Consider the following 24,091-nt stretch of genomic DNA (forward strand, 5'->3'; position numbering starts at 1 on the left):
GAAGGTTAAGGTTGATTGTGGAGGATCAAAACATTTGGTTTCTAAGAAATTGAAATTTTAAATCATTTTCCTTTACATGTGTAGATGATTGGTCTCATTTTGTCATGAGTACTTCACTGGAACCAACTTAAAGGCTAAGAGAAACAAATACATTGTCAGAATACAAGTACATTATTCTTCTATTGTCGTCCTTATGTGCTTGGATTGAAATAGCATATAAATAAATTTTCTATTAGTTTCCACTGTGGTCTTAGTGAGTTTGCATAATCATTACAAGCAAAGCTTTATTAGTGTTTCATGATATACTTAAAAGATACAGCAACTTTATTTCTATAAATAGATCTTATAGCTGTTCCAAACTTTGCTGCTGGTGCCATGGAGAACTGGGGACTGATCACATACAGAGACACCTCCATCCTGTACGACCCTGCCAAGTCGACAGAGAGTACCAAAATGTGGGTGACCTTAGTTGTGGCTCACGAGCTGGCTCACCAGGTCAGGACGTGGCTGATATTCTTAAATTTTATTTTTGTCTCCAGCTGACATTGTTACTTTCACTGTCAACTATAATACACTATGTAGATTTTCTGTGAAACTATTTTCTCTTTCTATTGCAGTGGTTTGGTAATCTGGTCACTATGAAGTGGTGGAATGACCTGTGGCTCAATGAAGGCTTTGCAACTTATGTGGAGTATATTGGAGCTGATCAAGTAGACAAAGATTTTCAAATGGTGAGACTAGCTTGTGGTCAATCTGTAGTGAGTTATGACTTGATAGTAGTCAGTCTGTGGTCTTTGACTACTAGCTGTACTTTTACTTGATAGGGATCAGTATGTAGTCAATATGTGGTAATTGGCATTGAGCTGTTCTAAATAGTGTTCATAATAAATAATTGGGGGCGTGTGGCTTAGTGATTAAGTGCTTGGCTTCCAAAACATGGGGTACTGGGTTCGAATGTCAATGAAGACTGGGGTTTTGAATTTCACTTTAGTTGGGGAAAGTAAACATGGTTAGTCATTGTGCTGGTTACATGACACCCTGTAACCATTAGTCAAAGAAACAGATGCCCTTAACATCATCTGCCCTATAGGTCACAAAGTCTGAAAGGAGAACTTTACTTTTTTACCAAATAGTTGATTCTCAGGAATTTCAGATATAAGAAAAAGTCTAGCCCTATCTAAACTGGTGAAGCTTTTCATTTGTCCAGTGAGATCAAGCTGCTGACCACTTGTTATTGTATCCAGTTTAAGTTCCCCTTTCAGACCTTGTGGTCTATAAGGCAGATGATGTAAAGGTGATGGGTTTCTGTGGCCTACTGTTAACGAGGGTGTCATGTGGCCAGCACAACGACCAAGCGACTTAAATTTTCCCCAACTAATGTCAGGTACTCATTAGAGCTGGGTGGACTCAGAGGCAACCAAAGATCTCGAAATTAAAAATCCCAGTTTTCATTAACTACGCTGATTTTCTTATATCCCTATTTATTATGTTCTGTTACTAAATCAAAGTGGTGGTGAGGGGGGGGGAGGGGCAAAGGGGTACTCGGCATTACAAAAATTATAAAAGGGGTACACATAGGTCAAAAATTTGGGGAAACACTGCTCTATTCAAATGTTTTTTGTTTTATGAAATAAATTTCTAAAGTAATTGCTTAAATCTTTCTTGTATCTTTCTCGCTATAGCATGCTCAGTGCGCTATGGACCAATTTTGTTTAGGAACATGTGGGAGGAACGGGTATCTGTGAAAGGGTTTCTGTTATACCTTTAGGTGATGTAAACACAACCAGATTGAACTCCAGCCCCCTAGCTACATAACCTTGCCATCTATGCCACCTAGCAGCCCATCTCATTTTGTCTCAATACCTTGTAAAATATTTGTATTGAATTATTTTTATCACTGGACTGTTAGTGCAAAAAAAAAAATATCTGTATTAAGTTTTTCACTAGACTGTTGGTGTAAAAAAAAAAATTTGTATTAAGTTATTTTAAACACTAGACTCTTAGTGTAAAAAAAAAATATTAAAAAAAAAACATTGCCAAAATCTGTACAAGGAAAAAAAACAAAACATTCACAGATGGATTCCTTCATGATGCCTTTTAGCGGAGCCCAACATCTGGACAGTCTGATTACATCCCATCCAATAGAAGTCGAGGTGCAAGATCCAGCTGAAGTAGATGCCTTGTTTGATAAAATTTCTTATGACAAGGTAAGCTATTTAACTTTTTTTGTTTGAAACCTTTTTAGTCAGAAATTAGCCTCATAATTAGTTTTTTAGTTGCCTTTGTAATTGTTTGGTGAGTTTGTGGTATAATTAGTGGGTTAAGCAGAAAAATGTTAACTCCCAAAGGTCCAACATACTAAGGGATAGGTGAAAGTGAACTTGTTATATTAACAAAAATATTGTTCATGATCAAGTATTATATATAAGTTCATCTTCAGGGGCGGACTGGCTATATGGGCAAACGGGCAAATGCCCGGTGGTCCGGTGCCAAATGGGCCGGTCTGGTCGCGACCAAAGAAAAAAAAACTCAATGCAGACAACTTAAAAACAAAAGTGACAGCAGCAAGACACAAAGGCCCGAACACGTTTTCTTGGTTGTTGTTTTTTTAGTAAATTATTATTACTATTAATTTTGTACGTATTATCATTTGTAAAACGTTAGACCGTACTTTCTGCTATGCATAGCCTTCAACACTACTTTGATGTCTTCGAGACTGTGTTTGGCCTGATCGTTTTGCTGGTCGGCATGGGCCTTTGATGGCACTGCCGTTTTTGTTTTGCTCCTTCCCTCACCCGTCTTTTGGTGGTTCCAATGAAAGTTAACGAAAAAGAGGGATGGGAGAGGTTAAGTAAGAAAACATTGATATAATGCGGCAAAAGGGGAGGCAATTAGCTCTTTAACAAAACTTTTATAGAAGTTAACTTTAACACATACACACAGCCGCGAAATTGCAAACCACCCAATATATTCCTAGCTCAATATGGGTATAATGCTCTACTTTCTGCGATTTGAAAAGAAAAAGTAAGTTTCTTGTTGTTTATTTGTAATAACATAGATCTAAAAATACTACACTTAAGCCACTTAAGGCTTACAAAAAAAAATTATTTAATTAAAACATAAATCTAAATTTGCATAGGAGATAGTACATATGATATTATGATTAATGGCAAACTTATGCTTATGCTTAGTATGAGGTCATTAATAATGAAAATTATTACAATAATTAAAATAATTTATATTTATATAGCGCTGTCACATACGATATTTAATGAATGGAGATTTAGAATCATATATATTTTAAATAATATATTCATATACAATTGAGAATGTACTAGTAGGAAGCAAGAGCTTTTCACATTTAGAAGTGCCTCTCTAACCGTTCTGCTTTCTCTTATCTTGTAAAAGAACATCTATCTATCTATCTATCTATCTAATATATATATATGTATATATAGTTCGTCCATCGTGGTTCGATGATGACCACTTTGTCATCCAGGGGGCTGAGAGCTTTACACTGGGGTTTTATGTCTCCTCGTGTGGCTGGTGAGACCTATGTGATCCCGGAATGTTTGGCCGTACACTAGGCAGGATATTCCAGCTGGAGCTAGTGTCATTGGCCTTGCTTGTCTTCTCTGGCTTCTGCCAGCATTGTTCTCTTTTCCTCAGCAACATGTGCGCCGGTTTTCACAGCGCGACGTCATGATGCTCTGTCATGTGCCTCTGTCTCCCAGGGTGTCCCTGAAGCGCTTTCTTTGACCACCTTGCGAGTGCTTTCCTTCGCTTAGTTGGCCATACAATAGTCGTTTAGGGATGCGGTGGTCTTTCATTCTGCATACGTGTCCTGCCCATCGCAGCTGGGACTGCATCAGGATTGTGTGGATGATTTGCAGACCCGCTCTTTGAAGGACTTGAGGATCTGGTATTTTGTCTTGCCATTTGACATTCATTTTTTTTCACAGACATGTCATGTGGAAGTGATTCAGTTTCTTTGCATGTTAACTGTACACTATCCATGTTTCTGGGGCATAGAGCAATGTAGGGAGGATGACAGCTCGATAGACCCCTAGGTTTGTATTTGTGGTGATACCACTTTAAAGGAATGGGTTGCCTGAGTCAGCCTTGAAAACCAATGATTTAGCATATTTTAAGTCACAGATGAACATGCATGACTAGATTGACACGTGAAATGCGTAGGACCTAATTATTTTATTTTTTTGAAACTCATTAAGGCTGCTAATGTAGTGTTTATAGTTTTCAGACTACATACATGTATAAATAGAATACATTATATAAGCCTACGAAAGCATACATTCAGTTTTCGATGCGTTATCAAACTTTATATGTTTTGAATAGAATTAGGCTTACACCTATGATAAAACACATGGGCGTAGACGAGAGGGGAGGAGTTCAAACCATCTTTGGCCTCAGATCTCATTATCTGAAAGGGAAACTTTACTTACTTCCTCAGTGCAGCCAACTTAAGCAAACTACAGTCACCAAATTTCATGAACGTAGCCAAAAGGGGGTTTGTGGTTTCCCTTCCCCCCCCCCCTTTTTCCAATACAAAACTAAAAGCATTTTACCATTTTCTACCAGTCGCTGAACTCCAGTGAATAGAAGATTTAGTTTTTGATCTTTTTAGCGGAAGAGTAGCAGGCTAATTGCACTGTAGATACCTTAAAATAAGCATTTTTTAAAGCTTAAAATAACGGAAATAATTCTTGGATCCGGGGCTTCGCCCCGTCCCCACTGTGGGAGCTAACAGCGCTCCCCCAGACTCCCTAGCTGTCCCTTGGCGGTGTGTACTGCCTTTCACTAATTATAGGAAGAGAGTATTCTAGGGTAGAAAAAACGTTTAAAATAATGAAAGATAAGAATGTAATGAAGATTAATTACATATACACACACTAATATATATATATATATATATATATATATATATATATATATATATATATATACATACATACATAAAAATTGCGTAGGGGGTTTAAAATCCTCCCCCTACACAGAAAATATATGACATGCCATTTGTGGGCCGGTTTATAAGGTAATGCCCGGGCCGATTTTGATACCCAGTCCGCCCCTGTTCATCTTCACCTATCCTTTAGTCTTTGGGGCATCACACAAGATCTGTTGACCATCCCTCTCCATTGCTCTCCATCTTTTGCCTTGGACAGAATCTCCCTCAATGCCAGGCCCGTCCATTCCTTTATGTTGTCTTCCCATAGCTTTCTCTGTCTGCCTCTTCTCCTTTTTCCTGGTACTCTTCCCTGAAGGAAGGTATTTGCAAGCCCCGAGGACCTTGCAGTATGGCCATAGAATTTTAGTTTGCATTTTTTGACAGTAGTTAGTTGGTCATTTTGGGGTCCAATCGCTGTACTAATCCTGTCTCTAAATCTTTTATAATAATAAATATCTTATAAGATAACAAGTGATGTAACATAATGGCTTAATATAATAAGTTAGATAAATAAAATAAAGTAAGTACCCTTTTCAAACTTTGCAATCCATGGGGGTAATTGATGTAAAGTTCTTTTTTTTTTTTTTTGGGGGGGGGGGCATTCGTTAACACAGGTTTCATTATGACCAATCAATCACCTTTACTTTCCCCAATGCCTGTCAAATTAGAGTTGATTTGATGAACTCAGAGACGTCATTAAGATCCTGAAATTAAAAAATCCCAGTCTTCTGTGAGATTGAAACCCAAAAGCTCTCGGTTCCGAAGCTTAAGCACTTTACCACTCAGCCACCATGCCTAATTAGATAACTAATATATCTTACCTCAAAAAGTAATAATGCTGATGATTATTCTCCAGGGAGCGTGCCTGATTCGTATGCTGCAGCATTTCATTGGTGAGGACAAGTTTAAAACTGGACTTAGCAACTATCTCAAGTCTCATGCCTATGATAATGCCCAAACTCAGGATTTATGGGATGCCATGGACTCTGTAAGTTTGTTTATTAACACCTCAAGGTCCACGGAGCATGTACACAATTAGACTAGCTGCTTGCTTTTGGCTAGGTGTTTAAACCCAAAGTTTGATTTCTTGTCAGGTGTCTACAAATCCACAAGGTTTGAAGGTCTCCATGGTGATGGACACGTGGACAAGACTATTAGCTGCTTGCTTTTGGTTAGATGTTTAAAGTCCTGTTTGATTTTCTTGTCAGGTGTCTACAAATCCACAAGGTTTGAAGGTCTCCATGGTGATGGACATGTGGACAAGACTATTAGCTGCTTGCTTTTGGCTAGACGTTTAAAGTCCTGTTTGATTTTCTTGTCAGGTGTCTACAAATCCACAAGGTTTGAAGGTCTCCATGGTGATGGACACGTGGACAAGACTATTAGCTGCTTGCTTTTGGCTAGATGTTTAAAGTCCTGTTTGATTTTGTCGTCAGGTGTCTACAAATCCACAAGGTTTGAAGGTCTCCATGGTGATGGACACATGGACAAGACTATTAGCTGCTTGCTTTTGGCTAGATGTTTAAAGTCCTGTTTGATTTTCTCGCCAGGTGTCTACAAATCCACAAGGTTTGAAGGTCTCCATGGTGATGGACACGTGGACAAAGCAGATGGGCTACCCAGTGGTGACTGTGACCAGAGAACAGGACTACCTGGTACTAAAGCAAGACAGGTTTCTGATGATGGACAACTTTGAGAATAAGTCTTTGAAGTCAGACAAATCTCCCTTCAAGTGAGTGGTCTATGTAGTGTCTAGTATTGCCCTGTGATGTCTAGTATTGTCCTACAATGTCTAGTATTGCCCTGTGGTCTCTAGTATTGCCCTGTGGTCTCTAGTATTGCCCTGTGGTCTCTAGTATTGCCCTGTGGTCTCTAGTATTGCAGTGAGGTCTCTAGTATTGCCGTGTGGTGTCTAGTATTGCCCTGTGGGCTCTAGTATTGCCATGTGGTCTCTAGTATTGCCCTGTGGTCTCTAGTATTGCCCTGTGGTCTCTAGTATTGCCCTGTGGTCTCTAGTATTGCCCTGTGGTCTCTAGTATTGTCCTGTGGTCTCTAGTATTGCCCTGTGGTCTCTAGTATTGCCCTGTGGTCTCTAGTATTGCCCTGTGGTCTCTAGTATTGCAGTGAGGTCTCTAGTATTGCCGTGTGGTGTCTAGTATTGCCCTGTGGGCTCTAGTATTGCCATGTGGTCTCTAGTATTGCCCTGTGGTCTCTAGTATTGCCCTGTGGTCTCTAGTATTGCCCTGTGGTCTCTAGTATTGCCCTGTGGTCTCTAGTATTGTCCTGTGGTCTCTAGTATTGCCCTGTGGTCTCTAGTATTGCCCTGTGGTCTCTAGTATTGTCCTTTGGTCTCTAGTATTGCTGTGTGGTGTCTAGTATTGTCCTGTGGTGTCTAGTATTGTCCTGTGGTGTCTAGTATTGCCCTGTGGTTTCTAGTACTGTCCTGTGGTCTCAAGTACTCACTTTTGGTGGATAGTATTGTATTGTGGTGCATTGAAGTAACTAATAGTGTTCACATTTATTATATAATGTCTAAGTTTTGCCTCCACTGTTCAAAAGTTCCCATTGGGTCTACAAATATTTTCTTTACTCCAAGTTAATCATTTTAAGGGTCTTAGTTCAAAGTTATTTTCACTTTTTTCTCTTGTAGTGCTGCTGTTTCATTATCTATGTTTGCAGTGTTTTTTACACTATATTTTTTTTTATTTTGTTGCTGACCTAAAAATAAATATTTTCCATATTGTGCTAGCCTCAAGCACTTTCATTTTCTAGTGTAGTGCTTTTTCATTTTCCACAAAGTTCTGACCTAAAGTAAAAGTAAAAAAAAGTAGTAAAGTTACCCTTTCAGACCTGTGATCCATAGGGCAGATGATGTTAAGGTCATCTGTTTCTTTGGCCAATATGAGTAGGGTGTCATTTGGTCAGCACAATGACCAACCGCCTTTACTTTCCCCAACTAAATTCAGGTACTCATTAGAGTAGACTCAGGGGCACTCTAAAAATCCTGAAATTCAAAATCCCAGTCTTCACTGACATTTGAACCCAGGACCCCCTAGGTTCAGAAGCTTAGCGCTTAACCACTCAGCCACTATGCCCCTACTGACCTAAATCACATTCATTTTTCATCGAGTACTTATTTAAAGCACTTTCACTTTTTCAAGGAGCGCTGATCTCAGTTTTTCTTGGAGTCCTGACCTAATTCAAATTTTTTATTTTCAGCTACACTTGGTATATACCATTCACCTACAAAACATCAAGCAACCCAAATAAGTCTCACCTTGTCTGGATGAAGCGGGGCTCTGCCACAGAGAAGCTGCCAGACAGCTCGGCCATTTGGATCAAGGGCAACGTGGATACTTATGGCTACTATCGCGTGAACTATGACAAAGACGGCTGGCAGGCCATTATCCAGCAGCTGAAGACCAACCATTCAGTGTTCTCAATCACGGACAAAGTCGGGCTCTTCAATGATGCCTTCTCTTTAGCCAGGTTGAAATTAAAGCTCATTTTTGTATTGTCATGATTCCACTTCATTTGAAAAAAAAAAAAATATATATATATATATATTATATCTTTTTTTATAGCGCTACTTTCATGCTTATAGCATGCTCAGAGCGCTAAGGTCAAATCTCAGTTGTGGACCAGTGGGTGGGTATCTGGGAGAAGATTTTCCTTGCTGCCTTAAGGTACTCAGTAAACACAACTTCGCTCAAGTTGGGTGTCGAACCTCGAGCTCCCTTCATAGGTAGCCAAACCAAGCCAAGTTCAAGCGTACTTGGCCTCTTGACCATGCTTCCTGCTTATATATATTAAGCATTTTAGTTACAATTGTTTAGTTTTAATTAACTTCTAATCCACCTTTTATTTTTATTTCTTTTGTATAGCACAACTTTAATGCTGACAGCAAGCTCACTGAACTATGGTCCAAACTTTTTTTGTGGACCAGTGGGGAAGGGGGTATCTGGGAGGTTTTTGTGCTGCATTTAGGTGCTCAGCAAACACAACTCAGCTCAAGTCGGGAATCAAAGTCGACACCCCCCCCCCCTTGATAATTAGCCAAGAGGTTTTTTTGCCACACATCCCACCAACAAATAAGCCATAGTGGGAAGTGTGGTCGAGAGGCCAAGTGCGCTTGAACTTGGCTTGGCTTGGCTACCTAGAAGAGGGCTCGAGGTTCGACACCCGACTCGGGCAGAGTTGTGTTTACTGAGCGCCTTAAGGCAGAACAGAAAACCAACTACTAGATACCCCCTTCCCCCCCCCCCCCAACTGGTCCACAAATGAGATTGGACCAAAGCGCTCTGACATGCTAAAAGCATGAAAGTAGCGCTATATAAAAGCTATATATATATATAAATCACTGAGCAGGGACACATGCGGATTAGAAGACAGAGTGCTGAATTGCATAGCTTAAGATCCTGGCTTTCAATTCTCTTGGAGACCATGATTTATGATTTATGCCATCTCAGCTTTAACCCTCCCAGCCCTTGGCCCCTTTTTACTTACTATCTTTCATGAAAATCACGATTTTTTTTAATCAATTAGATACTCTCACAGTATCTTTTAATTAGAATAGAATTCTTCTTAATAATATTCTGACTCCTAAGAGTCTAAAGTCTAAATCAACTAAAATATTGATCAACTTTAGGCTTGTTACAAACCTAAACCTACCTTGCCTGATTTTAATTGCAATTTTTCTGAAAAGTTTCATGTAAACCACACCAATTCATTGTAAACACACACATGGGGCAGCCGTTTGTAAAAGCTAAACTTGTGGTTTAATTATGATTGGTGGGTTATTTTTAGATTATGATTCTGAAAAAGCGGTCCACCAGCATAGTGGCCTTTTTGAAAATTACAGAAAAAGTGGAACACTGATCTGGTAATTGGGGAAATTAAAGGCAATGTAAAGTATTATCATAAGTTTCGCTTTCAGACCTTGCGATTTATAGGGCAGATGATGTCAAGATCATGTTTCTTTGGTCAATGGTTAACAAGCAGGGTGTCATGTGGCCAGCACAACGACCAACAGCCTTTACTTTCCCCAACTAAAGTCAGTTACCTATTAGAATAAAATGTTTATTGACAGCCCTAAAAATCCCCAAATTCAAAATCCCAGTCTTCACTGAGATTGAAACCCAGGACCCCAATCACTTAAGCCTTCAGCCACTGCGCCCCTATAAATAGACACGATTCAATTCAATGACATTGAAATGGCTGTTAAATGTTTAATATCCTCTGTATTACTAGGACAGGTCTGATCAGTTACACAGTCCCACTGGACATGACCAAGTATCTAATCAACGAGAGCAACTACTTTGTCTGGGAGGAGGTCCTGACTAACATGTACTTTGTCTGCAACCAGTTAAAACTAGAAGAGGAGCTTGACCTACTTCAGACTTTCGTTCTCTCCCTGGCACAGCATCTGATTGATGAGCTCGGCTGGGCAGACACAGGCAAACATTTAACAAAGTAAATGAAGTAATAGCTAAGCCATATATCTAATTCTAAAGTAATATAGCTAGGTAATGACTATAATAATGCAATTATATCACGTATGGATCCTTCTGTCTCAAAAGACGGTAGATGCTCCCAGATGAATTACTGGTGTTTCTGCTTCTGGCACTAAACAAGCAGATTCTTGAGCAGCAAACTTTGACACAGTTTGACAAGGGAATGCATTTGTATTAGAACTTTTAGTTTCTCTGGCTTAAGACCCACTCAAGTCTTTCACTCTAATAAAGTGATTTCTAATAATATAATATAACTATACTAAATAATGCATCTACAATAAAGTATAATAAGCATAAACTGTATAAAGTATTATAAGTATAAGTATTTAAAAAAAAATTATTGGCTATTTAGGACCCAAAAAGTCCTACCACATTTTGATAAAATGCTCTTCTTTTAAAGAAATGGCTGTTCATTTATTTTGGTGGAAGGGGCAAGTGTTCAAGTTCTTTTTCAAAATATTATGGAAAAGGGAAGCAACAGTGTGGCTGCCTTTGTTGTTGTTTTTTTTTAGAGCCTTTTATAATTCTAACTGATTAAGAAAGATTCACATCTGCTTTGTATTCTTACATCTTACTAAATGAATAAGTTTTAAAAATTATATATATACCTATGCCTTTTTCTAAGTTGAATGATTGCTCTTTGCAGGGGAGGAAATCATTTCTGTTTAAGTTTGTGTAGATTGCTCAATTCTTTCTAGATATCTCAGCCTGTTCTTCCTGATGCCATCCTTCTTTATCATTGCTGGCTAACATTGGCTTGACAGTGCAGTAATTTACTGGTCTGTCCCGTTAATTACTTGGATAACTCTCTGCCTTTGATAAATGTGTTGGACATAATTAACTTCTTGTCTGAGTACCTGTAACTTATAAAATAGATAACGAATTTATTTTCTTATAACTTTTTGTATCTCCAGAAAACTGAGAGCTTCCATGATTTATTTGTCACTCACTATGAACTACCAGCCTGTGATGAATGAAGCCTACAGACAGTTTATACAATGGACCATTGACAAAGATTTCCAGTAAGTTCTAACAGTAAAATTTTCTTTGAATCTCATGCCACGTGGTAGATTATCAGAAATTTACTTGTTCCTTAATTATCAGTTGCTGTCAAGGATTAAGAAAATATTTATAAAGTTAACTATTGGTCATAAGTGTCTCATGGAAATGTATAAGCGATGGGTTTAAAAACTAAATCGATAGACAATCAATTAATTGATATTTAAAATTGTTTTACTTTTGGTTGGTCCTTTTTGACTTACTTTTATTTGCGGATGAGGATCAAGTTAATTTATCTCTTCAAAAGTCTGTGTTGGCTTGAACCCAGAAATGTAAAGAGAAATCTTTTGTTCCTTTGTAACTACAAACTTTCCAATGCAGTTCTTTTCCTAGAGCAATGGACCAGTATGTGTGTCCAGTAATTAATGGACCAATATTGTAAAAAATGTACTATTAGTGTGAGCCTTGTAATAATTGTACTGTTTGTGTGTGTCATGGGGAAAAAAATAATAACAATATTTATTATCCTTGACATAACAATACATTGTAAGACTAAATGAATTATACAATAGCACACAAATTATGGGTTCCTACCACAGTGTCTCTTAAACTTTACACCAGGAAGTTGGATTTTATTCAATGATTTAATTGCTAAGGAAACAGGGTTCTTTTATTAGCTGCCCCCACTAATAGTAAATAAAATGAATGAGAAAGGGACAAGCTCTCATCCAAATCACAAGAAAGATGATGCCTATTATAAGCTATCCCGACATGATCAACGTCTAATCTTTCGACTCAGGACCAGACACAACAGAATGAGACAACATATGTACCGGAAGCTCAAAATTGGAACCAGTGAAATCTGCCTATGTGGAGTGTCACCAAAAAATGCTGACCATGTCCTTCAAAACTGTTCTCTTTACCAAGAGGCCCATACAAGACACTGGCCCCAAAACACCCTCAATAGAAAGAAAACTATATGCAGAGCTCCCTGATTTGGAAACCACTGCGCAGTTCATCTCATATATTGGTCTTGTCATCTGAACGCTCCAACATAAGAATGAGAATGAAGAAGAAGAAATTAGCTGCCCCCGAAAGAGAAAAAGACACTATTAGTTTTGTGTGGTCTGTCTGCACATCCGTCCGTCCTGTTTAGATCTCGTAAACTAGAAAAGATATTGAAAATCCGACATCATGATATTCTAGACCATTTAGACCAAAGTTCTGATGCAACGGCTACTATTTTCTTTTCTGAAAGGGAAAATTTTATTTTTTTAAGATTAACTATGCAAGAAGTTTTTTCATAAAAATACACCATTTTTACAACTATTCACTATTAATAGTAACAAACACAAGAGGCTATTTAGCATATTTTCAACACATTTATGCAAACAGTTTTAGATTTTTGTCCCAAAAAAAAATTTTTTTGACAATTGTATTGGTAAGTCATGTAAGTTATGTCATACTAATTACTACATTTACAAAAAAAAATGTTTTTTATTTTATTTTTAAAAGAGAAAAATCTATTTAGTAAGCATATAAGTGGAACAACAATTAATAAGTAGTTTTTCATATTCTCCAGTGAACTGCAGCATGCCAGTACAAGTTTAGAACACTGACCTAAAGGAAGGGGAGATTTTTTTGAAAGAAAATGTGTTGTTTTTTTTCTTGAGGTTTTGAATAAGAGATAGATCCTTTACAGAACAATTAGATCAATTAGATAATTATTATATGACATTAGTTAGTTAGTTCTCCTTCACTTTCACTTATCCCGTGGTCTGCTGGACCGTTGGGGCACCACAGAAGATCTGTCAATCTTCTTTCTCCATTCTTTTTCTGTCATTTGCCAATGATAGAATTTCATTCTGGTATTCTTTCTGAAAATATTGAAACCAGCCTTTTTACCTGCCTGGATGGACCACTTGGGGGGCCGATTTTGAATTTGTGTTTCCACACAAACTGCCTTTCTAACCTTGTTTTTATTGGGATTGGTGTCCCATTAAATTTAGTAAGCAAGGACTATCATGCATGGCTGCACATCCTGTTCAGTCTACTGGTTAAGTAGGTCAGAAAAAGATGTTTAAAATATCATGTTCTGCACGTCCGGTGAAGCTTGTTTGCTTTTGTAAAAAAATGTTTCTTGTTTTGGATGTTTCTTCAGAATTAAATGTACATCCTAGCCTAAACCTCCCACAGGATGACTGGGGATGGCAGTAGGCAGGGTTCTAAGCCGGGACCTTTGAGACCACCAAACGACAGTCCTGATAAAAACTACATGACCAGGCAGCCATCCTTTGGGTTGATACCTTGGCCAATGGTTGCTTAAACAAACATTCTGGCCATCAGAAAAAAAAAAATTTCCAAAAAATATTCAAAGGAAGGGTCAAGAATCATTGCTCATTCTAGAAAGGTCTTTATAAAAGATTAAAAATATGTAAAACAAAAGATCAAGATATGGGGTTTTATTGTAATTCATTGTTAGTTACTGTTACACAGGTCACACTGTCAGGCAAGCTACCTTGTTGTATTAATACATATACAGTTAGTATAAATGTGATTTTCCACTGTACATTTCTTGATCATTGGATTTACATTCACTGTCTGTAATTAGGTTTGAAGGCGATAAACTTAAATCAACTTAACACTGACATAATGTCACTATTAGAAGAACCCTTATTTGTGTGTGTTACATTGATATACAAAATGAAATTAAAAAATACATGTTAATCTCAAAGGTAACTACCGCAGGACTCTACCTCTCTTGCCTCCCCTTTCCATCACACAGGGATGCCTGTCTTGTGGTGTGCTTTTGTTTGTGTGTTATTCTTTGTGATTCTCTCCCTTCCGCAGCATCCACAGTGATCTGAGGGGTGCCGTGTACTCCACTGGCCTGAAGAATAGCACCAAGGAAGTATGGGACCAGGTCATGGAGAGATACCTGACTGCCAACATTCCTTCAGAGAAGATCCTCCTGCTGTCTTCATTAGCTGCCAGCACCAACTCCAGGATTTTACAAATGTAATAGGAATACATGCAGGTTTTTAAAAACCTGTTTTAAAACTGACTATTTAGATTTAATTTAAAAAAAAAAAAAAAAAAAAAAAAATAAGGAAACTCACATAGAAGAGATTATTATGAAGCATAGAAAAAAAAACATTTTATACAAATTTATTTTTAACTTTCTCCTTTAATAACTATATACTGGTGTTTGAATAAAAGAACCTCCAGTGCAAGGTCCTTAATGCTGACAGTTGAGCTCTTTGATTTACCATAACATTTATTTGTTCTTAGTTATTGTGTCCACTGTATTTTTCTTCTATGTCCAACACTTTGCCAAGTATTTCTATGAGATTCAGAAGTAGGCTTACTTAAAGTGCCAAAAGTTAGATTCTTTCCAAATTGAAAGGGGCAGTAATTTAAAAATCCTTGTTAGTCTTGATAAAATTGTTTATATACAAACTTGGCCATAGTATTTTACTATTTAGGTCAATATCGTTTGTGTCTAAAAGGATGCTAACTGGCATCATGTAACTGACAATTTTCCGACTGATATCAAAAAGTAAATGTTCTCGAAATTTTTTAAAATCTATTTTTAGATCCACTATGCAGATATATTCATGATTTCCATGCATAGACTATAATTTGTTATTGCTATATTTAGGGTTTAACTCTTTCTCTTCGTAATTATTTACCACATTCCGGTGGAATCAAAACTGATATCGTCAGTTAGGAGAGCAAGAGTTAAGGTTATTATTGCTAGAAGTGGGACAGGAAGTAAGAACGTCCACTACCTTTAAAATGCTTGCAACAGCATATGTTTCTTGTAGCCTCTTACAACCTGTCCAACTCCTGGCCTATACGCGTGGCAAACAGGAATTGGGTCTGGCAGAACTGTTAACATTGTCGTTAGTAGAGAATCTGGCAGCTAAACCAGAAAGCTTCCCGCAAAAGGGGGCTCATGAACTCAAACTGCATCTGCTCTTGCTGCTTCATTGGACGCAACAGCTGCGTGAAGGGGGTGGGAACTGCTGTGTGGGTCATCACCACAGCCAATGCCCAGGCTCCTCTCTTGTCCTTTACAGGAAGCCAATGGTATTTAGGGTTATTGTGTTTAGTATTTACAGCTATTTTTATTATAAAATATTTAATTAAAACTTTGTTGCTTTACTGCTAAGCCTCACTTAATGCTACTTACTTGTATCTAGACTTCTTGAGTACAGTTTAGATGATTCAAAAGTCAAGTCTCAAAGTACCACAGATGTACTGAGCAGTGTTGCTGCCAATGATAATGGGCTTTTGCTGACTTGGAGATTTGTAAGGGAGCGCTGGGATATCATATTTGAAAGGTAACTACCATCAGTGGCGTCACTTGGGTTCGTGTCACACGGTTCATGATGTCCCCAATTTTCCCCCCAAATTTTCAGTTCTTTTATAAGGCAGGGCTTGAGATGCAAAGTGAAAGATGGGCCATTCAGCAAAAGAATGGCTCTATAAATTGATTTCTAGTGGGAAAGGATAACAGCTTTTGACGTGAAAGCAGTTTCTATGCCGTTAATGTAGGGTTAACATTTTGCTGGGGATATAAAGTATGGTTTACTGTTTTGGACATTTGTTGAATTTCAACAAAATTATTTGTAGCAAAAAAAAAAAGAGTAAATGAAATAAGTTAAGGTTCACTGAGCGCAGTGGATTTTTTTGAAGGTTGTCGTTAACTAGTGTGGCTCGCTTCCCCTATTGATGCCACTGATTGAAATAGTATGCGTAAGTAAGCATCACTAGATCCCATATTCAATTTGTATTACGTTATCATTATGTGCTTTTTGTTAACTGTGTTTTTTCCCCTGTGTCTAGATATGGTGAGAGTTCCTTCCTCCTGTCAGACATCATCAAATCAGTCATCCAGCCATTTAATTCACAGTTTGATTATGATGAGGTTCGTCTCTTTCCTTTTGTTGTCAGCAAATTTTTTTTTTTATTATTTTTAATCACGTACCTGGTAAAATCTGACGAGATAAAATGTATAACCCCAAGACTAAGTTTGGAAGTTTTAGTCCATTGCATGATTATAAATGTATTTTCACAAAGCTTATATCAACTCACTCTGTCTGTGTGGTAAAAATTCTTACACATTAATTCTCCCACACACATTTTCAGATCAAGTTGAAACTTTAAACAATTATTTAATGTATCTAAAAAAAAATAAACATAAATAAAAATAACCAATTAGTCATTTAATTATTGGTTTTTAATTAATGTGTTTAATATTGAATAAGGGAAATGACTTTTACTTTATTGAGAGATAGTTGTAACTGCGGAGTTCTTTCCCTTAGATAAGTTTTGTTTTTTAAAATGGGATTTTTTTCTATTTTCAAACCGGATATAGGAGCTATTGTGTTAATAGACCATGCTGATGGGATTTCTTTAACCAGGATTTACTTAAACTTCCACATTGTTCTTGTTTTCAGAAAACATTTTCAGCTTCCAGAAAAATATTCAAAAGTAAAAAAAATATTTTTTTTTCAACTTGGCCAAAAGAAATGTCCCTTTTCTTTTAAATTCTTCAAGACAGCAACAGGTTTTATGTGTATAGTTCTCAAATTGAACTTTTTTTTCCTACAAAATTTAGCAATTTAATTACTTAATTTGTTTCAATCTTGTTTTATTTCTCCAGGTTGTTGCATTTTTTAAGAACAGAGACTTGGGTTCTGGGAAGATGGCCTTGCGTCAGGCATTAGAAGTGGTGCAGAGCCATATAGTTTGGGTCAAACGAAACATGCAGACAGTCAAAGACTGGCTCAAAGCCAATGTGAAAAAAAGTAAAAATAAGATTATGTGATCAACGCTAATGCAATGGCATTCATCAAAATACTTAAAACAGTAATAAATATCTGATTTTTGAGATTATTGTTGTGTTATATCAACTGGGAATTGAATCTTGTTTTATTTTTTTTTACAAATTGTGTTTTTTTTTCCAACCTGCCAAATTTTGTATTATTGTGAAGCAACAAAAATGTTTTTGTGATAATTGGTTGTTAATATTTTTGTTTTGTTTTCCAAAAAATTGTTAGTAGAAAATAAATCAATTAATGTTTTGTTAATTTTCTGTCCGATATTGGTGTCACTTCTAACCATATCCTCAAAATTAAATCAATTTAGTACTGCACAACAGAACTTTCAGATGCCACCCCCCCCCCCTCTGCTGCCACTTCTTCTTTTAATGGCAGGCTTTTTAAGGTTATTTACCAAAAGTGGTAATTGATTTGAATTGCTTCCAATGGCATGGGTCTCAAATAGCCTCTGACAACCAGTCCCAACTTCTGGCCTTCACATGTAGCTCAGATATCTAGTGTCTAAACCAAAAAGCTTCTGGCATCAGGAGGGGCTAGTTAACTTCTGCTACACTCTGAGTAGCAGCTGATCTCTGATTGTATTGGCTATTGCTGTTCCTTTGGTCCCAACAGCTGGTGAAGAGGAGGGAACTGCTGTTTGGGGAAAAACATTCTGACCATAGCCATTGCATTGGCTCTTGTCCTCCACAAAATGAGCCATAGTCAAGAGCACTGAAGGAGGCCTATGGTTTTAAAACCAACGCCCCCACCCCACACACACAAACCTATTAGACTTCCACTTCATTTCGTTTGTAGCACATTGCTTCAGCCTCGTTACAAGTTTTCCATTATAGGGATACAGTCAGTGGTGTAGTTAGGAATTTATCATCATTTGGGGCCGGGGGAGGGGGGGGCGACCTCTTTGGGGGCCCCTGCATTCTGCGTAATACATAATATTTAATGTAAAAAAACACTAATTTGGGGGCCTGGGGTGATTTTCAAATTCTCTGACACCCCCCCCCCCCCAACCAACCATCCTAGCTACGCCTCTGGATACAGTTGTTTTTTATTTATTTTTATTTAAATAGTTAAAATTGTTCAGTGTTACTTAAACTATCTTATTCAAACTGTTTTTTTTTTTTTCTCTCAAATTTTTATTTTTGTAATGCAAGTTGTTTAATCTTTAGAGATAAAGAAAAAAAAAATTTTTCTTCACTTGATAAACAAAATTTGTAATCTTTATTGATAAAGAACATAAAAAAATTTTGTTTTTCTTGTTAAACAAAATTTGTGATAAAGTACAAAAAAAATATTTTTTTCTTCACTTGTAAAACAAAATTTCTAATCTTAATATAATTAATTGATAAAGAAAAAAATATTATTTTTTTTCTTCACTTGTTAAGCAAAAAAAATGTTTTTGTAGCATCTTCTATCCTTACTATACTGAAGTAAGACCTGAAAGTATAGATCATTTTCATTTCCTTACAAACACCTTACATACTTATCTTTTCTCATGCATATTCTTTACATTCATATACCTTTTTTTACTTACATACACCTCACTGATTCATTATAATGTTTGTAATGTATCATTTTTTGAAGTCGATTACAATTTTTAATGACAAAACATAGACATTTCTTGTACTACTGTGTTTTAAATCATATTTTATAGAAAATTTGATCTAAATGATATGAACTTGAAATGTTGCCAGTTAGGACAGACAGTGTCTCTGCCTGAAACATAATAAGCCAAATATTTATAAGTTTAAAAAAAAGATACTGATTCAATTTTTTTTTTTGCTTTTGGTGTCTTTTTTTCAAAATAATAGGACACTGACATTTTGTTTTAACCTAATATAATGTGATAATGATGTTTTTGATGAATGTATGAAGATGTTTATTTGTCAAAATGTTTCATTGTCAATTTGTTACATTGTTTTAGATGTCAATCATTTTTCTCCATGCCCTAAAACTTGTTCTTAAAATGCGAAGAAATCAGCCTGCTGGTGCTATGGCAGGTAACTTGTTCTTGCAGTTGGGCTCTAAGTCCATACACTGAAACCACTAGATGTATAATTATTTAAAGTTTGACATTGATACCCTAAGACTTAACTTTTTTTCTTTTTAAATTTAACCCTATCAGGCCTTAACCCCCCCCTCCCCCCCCAATTTTCCCTTATGCCTGAACTTCTGAGGGTCATGCCCCCACTTTCTTACTTTCAGGCTCTAGATCTAATAAAAAATCACAATTTTTTCTTATCAATTGAGCCCTTACAGTCTCTTTCAGTTCAAGTAAATACATTCATCCTAATGAAATTCTGACTCCTAAGTCTAAATCAACCAAAATATCAATCAACTTTTGGCTTATTATAAACTTAGACCTTCCATTTACATGCCTAGTTCATGTTAATTGCAAATTTATTTTATACAAAAAACCACACCAATTCTATGTAATTATAGGGTGCAGACATTTGAAATGGCTGAACATGTATTTAATTACAATCGGTTATTTTTAGATTATGACACATTTTTTCATGTAATTACTTTGTACTGAAAAAATAGGCACAGTGCATTCTCACAGTGTCTGTAAAACCATTGTCACTGAAGCTGTGTATGACTGTCCCCCCAGTACTTTAATTTCTATGAATGTACTTACAAGATAAACATGATATCTTACTGTAAATATTTTATGTCCTGTTTTCATTTTTTTAAAAGTTTATACTCAGATAAAAGCACAGTTATAATATGTTGCAAAATGTTCCACTCTGTAAAAGATTGTAAAACACTATACAAAAGCTTTATGATACAGTCAAATCTCATCAAATACATTGTTAGTTTCAAGTGTATTTGTTATCCCCTCATGACCACTGGCAGTAAGGCCTATGATCACATGGATCTGTTGGAAACAAACCGCTGGCAGTAAGGCCTGTGATCACATGGATCTGTTGGAAACAAACCACTGGCAGTAAGGCCTGTGATCACTTGGATCTGTTGGAAACAAACCGCTGGCAGTAAGGCCTGTGATCACTTGGATCTGTTGGAAACAAACCGCTGGCAGTAAGGCCTGTGATCACATGGATCTGTTGGAAACAAACCGCTGGCAGTAAGGCCTGTGATCACATGGATCTATTAGAAACAAACCGCTGGCAGTAAGGCCTGTGATCACATGGATCTGTTGGAAACAAACCGCTGGCAGTAAGGCCTGTGATCACATGGATCTGTTGGAAACAAAACTGCTGGCAGTAAGGCCTGTGATCACATGGATCTGTTGGAAACAAACCGCTGGCAGTAAGGCCTGTGATCACATGGATCTGTTGGAAACAAACCGCTGGCAGTAAGGCCTGTGATCACATGGATCTGTTGGAAACAAAACCGCTGGCAGTAAGGCCTGTGATCACATGGATCTGTTGGAAACAAAACCGCTGGCAGTAAGGCCTGTGATCACATGGATCTGTTGGAAACAAACCGCTGGCAGTAAGGCCTGTGATCACATGGATCTGTTGGAAACAAACCGCTGGCAGTAAGGCCTGTGATCACATGGATCTGTTGGAAACAAAACCGCTGGCAGTAAGGCCTGTGATCACATGGATCTGTTGGAAACAAACCGCTGGCAGTAAGGCCTGTGATCACATGGATCTGTTGGAAACAAAACCGCTGGCAGTAAGGCCTGTGATCACATGGATCTGTTGGAAACAAAACCGCTGGCAGTAAGGCCTGTGATCACATGGATCTGTTGGAAACAAATAGCGCAAGAAAACATCAACTGTTGTGGTGAGATTTGACTGTCACTAGTCATGAGAAAAATTATTTTTATCTTTGTATCTGCATGAAGTGTCTGCTGATTTAACTTTGTGCTGATAATGATGTGTCAACATTCCCTTGTTTTTTTGTTTTTTTTTGTTGCACGTATACAGCTAACACTAAATATCTTGTTTTATTTTGTTTGATACAGAAGATATTCGATTATTTCTACATACTGTGGTCTCATTTTTGTTTATATCATAGTATCAAAACCATTTCATTTACACTAATTATATTTTTTTGTTGAAAACAATTTGTTTATCAGCTACTTTCCCAAACTAATGAGTTGCACACTTTTATTGCTTCATTTATGAGCATTGCTGTTGTGAACCACTAATTACAGTATCCCTCATTCTAACTATTTGCATGACACTAAGTCCTACACCAAAGAGAAGGATATAGTTGTTTACTTACTTTTTCACAGCATTGGGAACACTACACACAATTACTAAACCTTTTGAAAATCTCATGTTTTAACAAATATTTTTGTATTAGTTACATTTAATGAATCTTGTTTCCTTACAATATTTTTTTCTCAAATATACTTTTTTTTAACATGTAAAGCTTCTTTTTTTGTGATACTATTCAGTGTATAAGAACTTGGTCAAATCTTAGAATCCTATAATGCACAAAAGAAAAGATCAAGTTTAGGTTTTTGACATTCCATGTTTTCAATGAACTAAATAGGAACTCTACAAAGTGCAGGAGATTAAATTCATTTGTCTATTGCCAACCATTACATTCTATAGATTTCTATATCCTCATATGAAATGATGATCTGTATGAATTTAGACTGTGTTGATGTACAGCAAAAAGTAAATAAAAAAAGGTTGATGAGGTTTTAACGTTTTCGATGAATCTGTTAATAAAAAAATATTGTCCTAAAAAAAAGAACTAAACTTTTTTTTTTTTTTTTGAAAATATTGCCATGACATAACAAAATGTAAAAATTATGGACGTTTTAAAATTTAAAAAAATGGATATCATTTTTTTTTTCATGTTTCAGTAATTGCTCTTAAAAAATATTTGGAACTTAAGGAGACAAAAAGTATTTTTCCATGGGTTATTGTATTTTTTAAAAATTATTTAAACATAATTTTGATTAACTGTTGATATCTGACTATAGACATAAAATATATGTCTATGTATCTGACACTAATAATTTCACAAAAAGTTGTGTCAATAGTAATTGTACGTTTTAAAGAGTTTATTGCTCATTTTTATTTATTTTGTTTTAGCATTTTGATTGTGCTAAAAGACTTGAGGTTTCAAAACATTATGTAAAAAATTTGTGAATCAGTTTTTTTGTTTATTGTTGTTTGAAACTTATCTAACCAGTAACAGTACAACATTCTTTTGTTATTAACATTTTAAATTTCAATTTGTTGATATTGTCATTGTGAGCCAAGTTCGCATCAAAATAAATCGTCTACCAGAAGCCTTTGGAGTTTTTCATTGACTTTTTAACAAAGTAGTACATTTTCTTTGGTCTCAAATGTCCTAAAAACTTTGCAAAAGTTGTGGTTAACAAAGGCTTTGTCTTGTCTGTGATAGATGAAACATATTATTCAGGCTGTAATCTATGTAGTTATATGAAATATTACACAATATGTTGTTGAGGATGTGCTAAGAAACTGGGCGGATGAATATATTTTAAATGCTAAAGACTATGTGAACTTAAAGTTAGAGTCTCACATCTCACATACTTAAAAAAAGTTCCTCTTTCAGACCTTTAAGGCTGATGATGTTAAGGTCATCTGTTTCTTGGCCAACGGTTAACGAGCAGGGTGTCATGACCAACTGCCTTTACTTTTCCCAACTAAAGTCAGGTACCCATTAGAGTTGGGTGGACTCTGGGCGCCATAAAAATCCTGAAATTCAAAATCCCAGAGTCTTCACTGTGATTTGACCCCAGATGTGAAAGCCAAGCACTTAACCACTCAGCAACCTAATATACTTAAGACTTGGACTAATTAGAATGATTACATCTAGAAAGCCTTTTAATTCAATCTATAAACCCTTCCTATTGTCTTTAGTTACTGTCAGGACAATGGAAGAGATTTAATGCTATTTTGCACTAACCAGCAATTGATTTTGAATAACAAAGGGTCACAGATGGCACAAGTTGGCAAGACCATAGAAGTCTATCTTGAAGATCAAATCTATTACATTTTTATAATACGCTACACAGTACTTAGAACATCCAAATCAGAAAATGAAAGCATAAGACTAGAATATGTCTCTAAATAACACACTCTCCTATTAATTTAACTGCCTAGTGGAAATATTTTCATGTTCTGATCACATTCAAATAAAAAATTATTTTTTTTTAAACTCCACTTGGGAGTTAACTCTTGACAATAAGCTTTTACTGCGGAGGGTCAAACTATTCATTCTATGGTACAAGGTGATCCTAAGAAAGTACTTGCCTAAGAAACTACCTGCCTAAGAAAGTACTTGCCTAAGAAACTACCTGTCTAAGAAAGTACTTGCCTAAGAAACTACCTGCCTAAGAAAGTACTTGCCTACAAAACTACCTGCCTAAGAAAGTACTTGCCTAAGAAACTACCTGCCTAAGAAAGTACTTGCCTAAGAAACTACCTGCCTAAGAAACTACCTGCCTAAGAAAGTACTTGCCTAAGAAACTACCTGCCTAAGAAAGTACTTGCCTAAGAAACTACCTGTCTAAGAAAGTACTTGCCTAAGAAACGACCTGCCTAAGAAAGTACTTGCCTACGAAACTACCTGCCTAAGAAAGTACTTGCCTAAGAAACTACCTGCCTAAGAAAGTACTTGCCTAAGAAAGTACTTGCCTAAGAAACTACCTGCCTAAGAAAGTACTTGCCTAAGAAACTACCTGCCTAAGAAACTACCTGCCTAAGAAACTACCTGCCTAAGAAAGTACTTGCCTAAGAAACTACCTGCCTAAGAAAGTACTTGCCTAAGAAACTACCTGCCTAAGAAAGTACTTGCCTAAGAAACTA

The 24,091-nt window shown here is 36.5% G+C and overlaps 1 protein-coding gene across 7 annotated transcripts in view; it reads left to right on the top strand.

Annotated features, from left to right (window-relative positions):
• LOC106054973 (endoplasmic reticulum aminopeptidase 1-like) overlaps positions 1–22,545 on the top strand; it is a 51,170-nt gene extending 28,625 nt beyond the window's left edge. For all 7 annotated transcript variants that reach the window (XM_056004962.1, XM_056004963.1, XM_056004961.1 and 4 more), the window contains 12 exons: positions 341–495; positions 618–731; positions 2,076–2,207; positions 5,823–5,954; positions 6,517–6,698; positions 8,186–8,455; positions 10,217–10,438; positions 11,394–11,501; positions 14,329–14,496; positions 15,684–15,824; positions 16,330–16,411; positions 17,150–22,545. In XM_056004962.1, the coding sequence (XP_055860937.1) occupies positions 341–495; positions 618–731; positions 2,076–2,207; positions 5,823–5,954; positions 6,517–6,698; positions 8,186–8,455; positions 10,217–10,438; positions 11,394–11,501; positions 14,329–14,496; positions 15,684–15,824; positions 16,330–16,411; positions 17,150–17,314 (1,871 nt within the window). In that variant the 3' untranslated portion in view covers positions 17,315–22,545. The remainder of the gene's footprint in view (positions 1–340; positions 496–617; positions 732–2,075; positions 2,208–5,822; positions 5,955–6,516; positions 6,699–8,185; positions 8,456–10,216; positions 10,439–11,393; positions 11,502–14,328; positions 14,497–15,683; positions 15,825–16,329; positions 16,412–17,149) is intronic.
• The last annotated feature ends 1,546 nt before the right edge of the window (positions 22,546–24,091 follow it).

The sequence above is a fragment of the Biomphalaria glabrata genome, chromosome 11 (assembly GCF_947242115.1).
Source record: "Biomphalaria glabrata chromosome 11, xgBioGlab47.1, whole genome shotgun sequence".
Classification (NCBI taxonomy): domain Eukaryota; kingdom Metazoa; phylum Mollusca; class Gastropoda; family Planorbidae; genus Biomphalaria; species Biomphalaria glabrata.